Source organism: Ctenocephalides felis, unplaced genomic scaffold (assembly GCF_003426905.1).
Source record: "Ctenocephalides felis isolate EL2017-DRISC unplaced genomic scaffold, ASM342690v1 CF-g0.4_SCAFFOLD_01604, whole genome shotgun sequence".
NCBI lineage: Eukaryota > Metazoa > Arthropoda > Insecta > Siphonaptera > Pulicidae > Ctenocephalides > Ctenocephalides felis.
The window spans coordinates 23,805,946-23,817,342 of NW_020537758.1; the positions used below are offsets into that span (position 1 = coordinate 23,805,946).

At 30.4% G+C, this 11,397-nt stretch overlaps 1 protein-coding gene across 1 annotated transcript in view; it reads right to left on the bottom strand.

The window, feature by feature from the left end:
- Positions 1 to 2,408: 2,408 nt before the first annotated feature.
- LOC113373538 (venom dipeptidyl peptidase 4-like) overlaps positions 2,409 to 11,397 on the bottom strand; it is a 12,459-nt gene continuing 3,470 nt past the window's right edge. Inside the window, exons 2-14 of the mRNA XM_026613830.1 lie at positions 11,099 to 11,193; positions 9,629 to 9,703; positions 9,503 to 9,555; positions 8,726 to 8,922; positions 8,219 to 8,388; positions 7,690 to 7,923; positions 7,331 to 7,548; positions 7,049 to 7,256; positions 4,849 to 5,077; positions 4,478 to 4,625; positions 3,617 to 3,777; positions 2,743 to 2,948; positions 2,409 to 2,498 (exon numbers count right to left, since the gene is read on the bottom strand). Of these exons, the coding sequence (XP_026469615.1) occupies positions 2,409 to 2,498; positions 2,743 to 2,948; positions 3,617 to 3,777; positions 4,478 to 4,625; positions 4,849 to 5,077; positions 7,049 to 7,256; positions 7,331 to 7,548; positions 7,690 to 7,923; positions 8,219 to 8,388; positions 8,726 to 8,922; positions 9,503 to 9,555; positions 9,629 to 9,703; positions 11,099 to 11,193 (2,084 nt within the window). The remainder of the gene's footprint in view (positions 2,499 to 2,742; positions 2,949 to 3,616; positions 3,778 to 4,477; positions 4,626 to 4,848; positions 5,078 to 7,048; positions 7,257 to 7,330; positions 7,549 to 7,689; positions 7,924 to 8,218; positions 8,389 to 8,725; positions 8,923 to 9,502; positions 9,556 to 9,628; positions 9,704 to 11,098; positions 11,194 to 11,397) is intronic.

The window sequence follows — 11,397 nt, forward strand, 5'->3', positions numbered from 1 at the left end:
ACACATATAACTATCTATATTTCCAAGTAAATTCTTTGTCACTACTTCATCATGCTGCTCAAGGCAGGTAACAAACTTGCGAACTCTGATTGTAAACCCATAGTTCTAACTACTAATCCACGGGAGAGCCCTATGAATATGTCTGCCTATGTGCTGCATGATTGTCTAGATATATACATACATAAGTTCATAATTTAACTTATGAACCTTTATATGTATATATCTAGATACTATTTGCTTGCACAAATGTAAAAATTCTTAGGTGAGTTACAGAAATCGCAAAAAAATGAACATTTTTGCATATCTTCACGTTTCATTCTGGCATACTTTAAATGTGTATGTGTTTTTTATGAATACAAGCCAACGATTCCAAAAAACATTCAATTCTTATTCATGAGCTAATTAGCACGAAAATGGAATCTTAGTTTTTACGAAAACAGAGCATTTGTTTAAGACTGATTTAAAAGACATTCGATGCGTATTGACAGCGAGACGTGCTGATTTGTTTTTGGCAAAGATGGGTCCAGGCGTTTAGGAGATACAAAGCAAAGAGTGCAAACGGGTACACTGGTAAACAGGCACAAAAGTAGTCAAGTGGACAACTTAGATATGTTGACACTTTACACGCAGTTTTAGTACATTTTTGTTATGAACGTAGGTTTATACTTTAAATTCTTTTTTAGTTTTTGTATCCAGCCAGTGGTGTCGGAAGCAAATTTTTGATGAGTGGGCTCGTTTTTTTTAGACAGTCATTGTGAGATGTTTTTTTTTAAAGGCGTTTTAGACGATATCATATTTGACGATATCATTATTCAAACGACAAAAACTTTTGATTTTGCTGTAACTTACAAGTTCGTTATATTTGCATATCTTTAATTTATTTTAATGAATATTTTTATTGCCCGAAATAATATCTAGGTATCCCATACGCCCTTTATTGATTTCACGAAAACAGAAACCGTGACCTAATATGCAAATTTTTGTGTGAAACATTTCTTATTAAAATAAAACTCGGCGGAACGACTCATAGCCGATAATTACACACCTAGCAATCATTATTCACCCACAATTTTTTTTCTTCAAGAAAATCGTTCCAGATTGTTGTGTACGTGTTTATGCAGATTACCCTGCGGTGGCATTGATTATATGCCGCAAACTAATTGTCCAAAGTTGAAGCAAAACTTTGAATTTGGTATGGCAAAAAGTTGTAAAACATTGTCATATTATATTTGAAGTTTTGGTAGGCGACATTACGTGCTTGAATCGTATTATTCAAAGCCACTGCAGTAAATGGAATTTAGTTTCATAATTAATGAATTTTAAAATCTTTTGAACACGCGATAATATTCTGCAAACAAAACATCAAGAATGAACAAATATTTATTTTAATATTTCATATGCAAACTACTAATTTTCTATACTACTTTATCCTTGTATGTGCACATGATAATATACAAATATTTTTACCTATCAATATGAACAAAAATTATTTTTGCTGTTGTAAACCGACAGCTTATTAAGCTCCCAATGATATTTTTGCACATAGCAAATATATGTAGTACAAAGGAACATACCAATAGCACATTCGCTCGTTTATTTTTCGAAAATTATTTTGTAAACCGACGGCTTAGTAAGCTCCCAACGATATTTTTCATATAAATATTTTTTTTATTCACAAAACGCGTAGAATATGTACAATTTCCGGTGGATAATGTTTTATGCACGTTTTGCATATTGCTCTATTTAAAATTGTTATTCATAAGCTGGAAAAGCTGATAAATGACGTCGGTAATGTGATTTATTTTCAATGAAATGGGAAATGCATGGAACGAAAATTATATTCAGAGAATTTGCTAGAAATTTCAATTAATATATATGTTATTTATTTAATCGTTCTATTTATTTTAGATTTAAATGTATTATTTGTACGACGAAAAACATATTTGCTTATTTCGATTTGTATCCAGACATGGCAATTTTGGGTATTTTGATGTATATTTATACTTCATATCGATTCAATGTTTTTTTACCGTTCTAGTTTAATTAATATAATAACCAAATAAACCAATCCTATAATTTTGTGTACATATGCGTTTTTGTGATTTCATTTACCGTTTTCCATAAACTTTTGTTTGCTGCTTGTGTATTTGTGGTATACTATAAACAATTTTTGTTATTTTTTGTGTCTAACATGTTCTTTAATCTTTAATTAAAACAGAGCATATACTTTCTATACATTAATAACACATATTACAAAAAACCAATAAATATATAAAGAAAATACGATTTTTTTATTACAACTAAAATAATACTTGTATACAGTTATGTGATCAATATGCAGTATATGTAAACAATTATTAATTATTACGTTAAATTGAAAATTTGTTAACAAATTATTTGTAAATGTCTCATATGAAGCATTTGCAGAAAAAATTGTCGATGGTGTGATAAACGTGAGCAAGGACATTACTCAGAGCGTGCGCCTCGTTCGGATAACTCTGGAAAATAGAAAATGATTTGTTTCAATAAAATTGATTGAAATATCTAGTAATATTCTAGTAACATATTTAGAACAAACATTTCAGCAATATAAGGTTTCTATCATTAGATTTTTTCAATAATAATTTAACTCAGAGTTTTTCATATTGAAGCAATACGGTCGTAAAACGGATGTCGCCTATAGGTGACACTTGTAGCAAAAGGGTTAAACAGCATAATGTTACAAGGTTTCTATTGTCTGACCTGTGATTGGAAAGGTATGTCCTTCAACTCCAGGGTCCTCGCAAGTTGCATCGAATGCTGATAATGCACGTTATCGTCAGCGTTTCCGTGTATCAATAGATAACGCTTGTTTCGCAGTCCTTCGGCCAAAAGGGTTACGTCGCTATTGTTGTAACCTTCGGGATTTTCTGTCGGTGTTCCCATGTAACGTTCGGTGTAGATTGTGTCTGAAATAATTGCAATTTAAGGAAAGGTTTTAATTTGAAGACCGTATTTGATAATTTGTATATTAGGTACTTTTTAATACTCAATTCATAACAATGAATCGTGTAATAGTCGAAAAGCTACTCAACCGTTTGGGTAACGGTGTCCCTGTAAAGCTAAAAAAATTGTACTGATGGTTCATAGCATGCTTGCATTTCATTATTTTTGTAAGCTTCATAATTTGTCACGAACTTGGTTATCAAGTGAGAAGTTCAAATAACAAATTGCCAGGAGATTTCGACCAGCACAAGTATTTGGCACAAACCGATAGATGCATCTTTGAGAGCTAGATGTATATATGCATTAAAATAAACTTTGTCCAGTAGGGTTAAAATTCATATATGATTTTGTCCAACCGATTTTAAAAAAATGAGCAATGCCAGGGCACTTTGACCAGCATAAGCTCTTACTAGAAAAATTGTAAAGGTAACCTGGAGTTAGAGCATGTCCAACACTTATGCTAAAAAAATTCAATATAAGTCTGTTCCCAAGAATTAGTCAAGTTACGATAGATCAAAAATTAATTTCAATGTTTTCTTATTAAAATAATATTCAATGTATGTTAAATAACATGACTTCATGTTTCATCAGTGCAACTTCTCTCAAATAATATAACTCTAAATCATTCTACCATAGTACAGCCAGGATGTGACTGGTGCAACAGATACTCCGCATTTGAAAACATTCTCTTTGTCCCGAATTAAAGTCATGGCCGTGGCGTAACCACCATAGCTCCATCCCCATATCGATACTCTGTTAGAATCTATGAACTGGAACATTTCTGTTAATTTCCTGCAAATGTCGATTGTTGGTTAGTAAACAGAATGAATAGACTCGGTTGCAATTTGGTTCATTAAATGGATTAATCGAGAAGTATGGACTATTGGAAATCACATTGCATGCGTACATAATTAGATATAAATTTAACGGGTTCTGTAATACCAACACTTCAACATTAATTGATGACAAATCTGCATATAATTTACTTCAAAATAGCGTTATTTTTTACCCGTGTCAGAAAAGTCTAATCATTCTATGTAAAAGCCTATAATAAAATTTTTATAGGAATCTCCATAAAAAAAATTAAATTATTTTCAAAAATTACGAACAAACCTACATCATGCGTCTCAGAGAATGGCATATCTGTTACTTAATTACCAGCGAAGTAAGAATGAAAAATGAACACTTTTTCATCTTTTTGTTCTACTTTTGCACCATTTCTCCATATTTCAAGGTTGAAACATTAAATTGATACTGCAATATGTGGATCATTTTTTTAAAAATGGTGCAAAAGTGGTCCAAAGTTAAAACTTTTAGCTGCTGTCAATGGAAGTGGGAAGGTGAAAATTTTTGAGGTATGGCAACTTACTAAAACGTATTTAAAAAATTTTGATATTTGAAAAATTAGTAGCATTATCAAGCAAAATCATATAGTGATAATGTACATAAATACATATTAGTTATAATATAATTAAAAATAGAAATAAATTACTTGGTGATAGCGATTTGATCTTCAATCTCCGCGGTGCCAAGTGCGTTGTTTACTTGGAACATCAGCTCATCGCTCCTAAAAGCCGAACCACGTCCGTCGATCTCGCAATGGATGTATTTTTTGTTCGTTGTTACATATTGAGGATAACCTGAAAGGGTAAAATACCAAGAGAATAATATTTAATTTAAAATTTGGACCCAGCGGTGGCGTTACTGGTACGCCAAAACTATCACATATATATCTAATAATACAAAAACGAGAGTGGTTGACCACTGGGTTGCCCCCTTGAGAAAAATATTGCTAGATTAAGATGTACTTGAATATTTATTGCTGTTTGTCTTTTAACTTACATAAATTACTCAATTACTTACCAACTGTAAATCCATCAACTATCTTTTTCGAACCAGGGCCTGCATATACGTTCACAATCATAGGATATTTAAGGTTTTCATCAAAATCAGGGGGCAATTGGAGTCTAACAAGAGCATCGAAACCACTTTCAGTTTTTACGATCAGATCACGTACGATCGGTCTGTTGTGTTTAGATAATTTTTCTCTCAAATCCTTGTTGTCTTCCCATGTTGACAGTATTTCATCATTCTAAATAGAGAGTTTGATAATAATTATAGAAACAGTGAGTTGATGTAATAGCTATGATAACAGTAATTTTGGATATACTGAAGCACTTAAATGTAAATGCTTTTATATGGATTACTGATGAATTTTATCATCAACTAATATTGGAAATATTTTTTTTATAGATTTTAATTGCTAATTATGTAAAATGCTATAACGTGACCTGAATCTGTTATATTTTGTAAATGTTTGTTATTAGAAATTATTAAGTACAATACTGTGATAAAAAATAAAGAATGAACACATAGGGTATTACGTAATACTAATTTCAATGTTTTATAATAATCACGACCGAGAATTTAGCCGAACAGAAACAAATGTTTTAGTCATTAATGTACAAGCATTTAGTCACACCTGTTTATTTTAAACATAGAAATATTTAAATATATGTATATATGTATATATATATACGTACTATCAGGGGCGTAACTACCGCCGTATCAGCCGTATCAAAAATATGGGGCCCCCGAGCCAAGGGGGCCCCCAACGACCAAAAACTACAATTTTTCAAAAAATTTAATAATTTTAAAGTAGTTTGCATTTCCTTTTTTAATCGTGAAGTATTGAACTTAAACTTGTGAGTTAACGCTTTAAGAGAATTTGTTTCTGCTGCAATATTTCTGCAAGCTCTAGCAATCAATTCAATTAGTAAAGCTTTTCCACATTCGATAAGTTAACAAATCTATAAAATTAATTCAGATTATACTTCATCGAAAATTGGAATTTCGAATTTTTATATTCATATTTATATCGTTTTTGTTTGTTGTTTGACGCGTCAGTTTAATAGTTAGATTTTGACAAACATGGTCAACTAAATCATTTTCAGATTTTTCTTCACTGTTTAAAAATATAAGTTTCTGTTCTGAAACTTTACAACACGCCAGTAATGACTTACAAAAAACTAGTATTTTATTAAGTAATCTTTTGAATAGACTGTGCGAATCAACATATGAAAATTTATTGAAATAGTTTGTTGAAGAAGTACAAATAATTCGCAAAATAGACGGATTGCAATAACTATTTTAAAGAACAAAAGAAAAAAAAGGAAGCGTTATTATGATCACTTATCACAAGATGAGAGAATTTTAGACCCGAAATTTTATTTTAGTATATACTATTGCTGTTTGGATATATTGATTTCACAAACCAAACACAGATTTCAAAATCTTTGCGACGTAAGTAGTAACATTTGCCTTTTGAAATCGAGAATTAATAAACGTTTCCGGAAAACTGTCAACTGAATTACTGTAAAGAAATATTGTAAAATATCGCATATGATCATGACCAATTGATAGTTCTAGAAATAGATTTGAATACATAAAACTAAGAAATTTATTTCATTAAGGTACAATGATGGACGTAATAGACTTGCATCCAGTTTTCTCAACAAATTAACAGTATGCATTTTTTCTTGGCCCTTAATTACAATTTACAGTTAAAATCGCAACTGCTAAATTTTTTTTTTAAATTAAAACTAATTAAAAATTACGTAAATATTTTATGACATAAATGTCTATTATAAAATTTAAAGATCACTAAATAAGTCAGTTTTTCAAAAAAAGGTAAGAAGAGTGAAAATATATCTGGAATCATTTGAGAAAAACTCAGAAAATTTGAGAAAATTAGATGGATAAATAATTAGAATAATAGATAAATATTTTATTAATATTATGTATTTCTATATTTTGTAAAAAAAAATCTTGAGGGGGCCCCCAAACAAATTTTGATACGGGGCCCCGCCAAAGCACGCTACGCCCCTGCGTACTATTAAATAATAAACTGCGAATAAACGATATTTAAATGAATAAATAGAATGTGATAAATAGGTACAATAAATCTACAACAAAAAAAAACATAAAAATATCAGCTGCGAAGTGAATAACATAAAATACAAGCTAATAGTATTGATTCAAGTACCGATTTTCTTTTACTTACCACCGTGTCATAAAGTACGACAAAGGGTGCGTCTGGTCCAAGACAAGTCAAGGCAGCATAAGAGAACTCTTTGCTAAAATCACCTTTACCAAATCTGCATTTATCTCCATTTTGTGTCATAAGTTGACGGGTCAAGGACAAGCTTTTGGAGCCGGCTACCATAATTTCTTGGTGTGTACTGCTCTCAGTCGATGTTGCTGAGTAATATCTTGATAATTAAAAAAAGTTTGTAGAAACATAATAATTGGGAATATGCGTAAAATTCAATTTGAATTGACTTACATAAGATCCCGTTCGGCATCGAAACCTATAATATTGGTAACAGTACGATTTCCACTGGTGATTGGTTTCGGTTCCGTCCTTCTTTCGGCTCCTACTATATGAGGATATGTAAATCCATCAGTGTGTTGCACAGATCTGATAGTTATATAACGATCGCCATCAGGAGTAAACCAGAATTTACGTACGTCGATCCAACCAGGCATGCTGGTTTCTAGTTCCTGAAATATTAGAGAATACACATTGATCAAAAATGCCAGAATTCAGGATAAAAAACAAATAGAAAATTATTTTTAATAAATATTCACGTATTGCATTAAATTTTATGTCTATTACTATCAGCAAACAATTCACTTGTTTACCGTTTTACATTCTCCGGTCCCTGCATTGCAGATTTGCATAACAGAATAGTTTTGGCGTCTGTTTAGCCAGGTGACTGCCACCTCGTTATTAGAGGCCCAGGTGACAGCGGCTAGCAGATGATCTTTGCCAACATCCTGTTCGGGAGCTGTCAGTTCCGTCCAGGGCATATTACGACCACGAGCTTCGTTCAGACGGAGAACTTTTACTTTGGCTGTCGGATTTACTCTACCGGGCTAAGAAAGAAAGCATAATTGAATCTATAGTCTGATTGAAATAAAATATTTCATTATTTTTTGTAGTCTAATACTGAATGGACTCTAGACAGCGCCAAAGGAAGCTATTTTCAATGGGTGAAAAAAAACTGAAATGAAGGATGCAAATGATATATGGTTAAGCTATAATAACAAGAGGTTGACCAATTGACCTGGAAGAATATATGGTAAAATATGATCATATACTGGACCAGCGTGAGATACTTTTGAGCACATCGTTATTATATGTATTGTCTGATGAATTCTCTCTTGTTACCTTTGGATATCGCAGATCTACCAATTCCGGATATTGGCTTTCAATAGTACCAGATTCTCCGTAACGGAAATACATCATTTCGTCGACGTTGGAATCGTCAAAGCAACCGATCGCGATATATGCACCGTCCGGAGAAAACCAAAGTGCATCGCCAGAACCAAGCATTTCCTCTGCAATAAATTTAATATAAAAGATACAAGGAATCGGAAGTTAAAGTAGATGTAACGAATATACAATATTACAAAATATTTTAAAAAATATAGACAATACTTATTGTTGCCCGTTTCATAAAATATTAACTAAAATTGCACTAAGATAATATTTTCATAAACATTCTGAAATTTGCCCATTTTTTTTTATAATTACATAATCCTTTCGAAGTCATATGTTCCTAAATAAATTGCGATTTAAGTTTTATCAGGATTTTAGTTTTAAGTGTTGCTGAAACGTTTAGTTCTGTCTTCAAGGGCACATAGTACACCACAGGTACAATTTCCATTATTTTACCTTCGTAAACCCAATCCGAGACTCCGTTATACTTGACTCCCGGTTCTCCGTCCAGAGTCAGCTGAATTTCCCTGCTGCCACCATTTGGCTGCCGTCTGAGGAACACGTTGTTGTCTCGCACGTAGACCAGGCCGCTGCTTCCTGGTATCCATTTGGCCATCTGCACGTGCATTTCTCTTGCTACGTGGACAATTTCCCTTTATAAATAAAACAAATAAAGCAAAGATAAGTTTTCTTGTTGGTTTATGTAGCAAGTTATCCACCGCCCTTCTCACATTCCTTTTGACCTAACATATATTGCATATAAACAGGCAATTAATTATCTGCATCACGCTTAAAATTGATTTTGACCATTTTGATAGATTTCAAATACATGCATTTAAAATTACATGTATTTGTAATTGTGATATTACATCACAATTGTTCTTAAAATCATGAATATTATTTCAGGTGAGTTTTATTTTCACTGGTACTGTACTGGAAAAATATAATTTCAGGGTTATTGAACTGGGTTAAGCTTTCAAATTTTTTGCTTTATAAAAATTGTTTTGCATAACATTGCGCACTATGAGACTTGTAAGAAACTCGATAATTATTACATCCACAGAAATCATTTTTGCATTGGATTTACTCAATTAATGTGATTTTATTATTTTATTAGAAAAGCTGTCAATGTTGTAATTTTATAAATGTTCTGTAATTTTTATTATTTTTGACTACTTTTGACTACTATTTTTAAAGTAATTCTGTACAAAAATTAATGTTTTTTTTTACTACTTTGTCTCCACATTGAATATGAAACATTTGAATTGCACAGAATATCTGAATCCCTAAAATAAAATAAATATTTATTCAATATTATTTTTGTTTTTCAATTAATTGTTTCTAATGATATTTTACTACCTGTAATGGGTCCGTTTTAAACAAGACGTATTTTTGGTTAGGCGAGACTGCATATCCTGTTATGTTAAACTCTTTCTGAAAATATAATTTGTAAGTGCTAAATTTAATAAGACCTATAATTTATAAACATATTTTATAAAATATTTTTTTGTTAGCCCGTAAATCATCACTAGATGGTTTTTTATAGATATATCAAATCTTATCTAATTTATATTGTCTGCACTGCAAGTGACCACTTGCAGATAAAAAAAAAATGATCCATTCTACAAATCCAAGGAATTAACTTATCAATCATTGTTTTAAATTTGATGATTATTCAAAAATCAACTTCATCTCTAAATAAATTGATTATAATCTCACTCTTGAATTTTTTGAAAAAAATATTTTGAAAATTACTTATTTATTTTATTAATTAATATTCAATATTTATATTCATCATTTGCGTATTCATTTATTTATTTGTTTTAATTATTTATTCATTTGACTATGTATGCAGCATTATTTTTATGACCTATTAACTTATTCTTTTTTCTATTAATTTATGTATTTTACATATTTTTTAATTATTTATACCGTATTTGCGGATTTCATTTTATTATGGCATTTGCAAATTTTACTCGTCCCTTCTTCAGCTTTCTTTTTACATAGCACATTTTCTGTTTCAACATCATCTTTACCTTCCTTTGCAAATTTTAAGTTTTCGCGCTGAAAATTAATAATATTTACTACATACATACACACATTCATAATCATAATTGATCATTAATAACAAAGGTATTAAATTGCCAATTATTTACATCAACGAATTTACTTAATCTTTTATCACACGTATTATTTGATATAGTTCATCTATTTAACTAGGTTAAAATAAATCGTGAATCAAATTACATTTAAAGTTACTACTTCATTATGTTTACGTGACAATATTAAATATTTTCTCCTTCGCCATTGAGTCATAATTAAAAACATATTCACACATTATGCCTTTACAAATTATTGCTAGTTCATAATTATAATACCATCATGAATATTTAATTGCACTTTAAAATTTATCGCCATGTGTTTTCGAAATTTCTGGTTATCGCAATTAAATCGTCGTTCGATATGCATGGAATTGCATTATTTTGTGTGCTTCGATAATAAACGAATTAGTAGTGTTTTATCATAGATTATGTCATGCATTATTTATTTATAGTAGGTTATAGAGATGTGTATGGAATTATAAATTGAAAATCAGGTTTAAAAAATTACATCGCATTTTTTTTTAAATTTATCTCTTGAGTAGGTGCCTTTAAAATTAATTGAATGGTTGTAGAGAAAGTATAAAAAAAGATAATGATTGCTAATTAACAGTAGTATAAATATCCTGTAATTTTATGATGTTAATATTTGATCGATATACTATTAACTTAATGAATCACTATGATTATTCAGAATGTAACAAACAATTACCATTTACATTAAACTTACAATATCGGCGACTTTTACAAATGTTTTGCCAACACCATCTTTGGCGTCGTAGCTCATCAGATCGCCATCGATATTTTTATATACAAAAGCGGTATCTGTAAGAGAAATAGATAAAATATTTATTAAATATTTATATAAATGAAAAATACAATTAAAAAATATATTCGATTTATTAGTTCAAATGTATCAAACTGGAATTATTTGTCGTTAATTTCTATTATACTAAAAACTGTAATATTCTGAAAGATAAATTTTCTTCCAATCAAGTTCTATAATATGTATTTTATAGCAGTATCGAG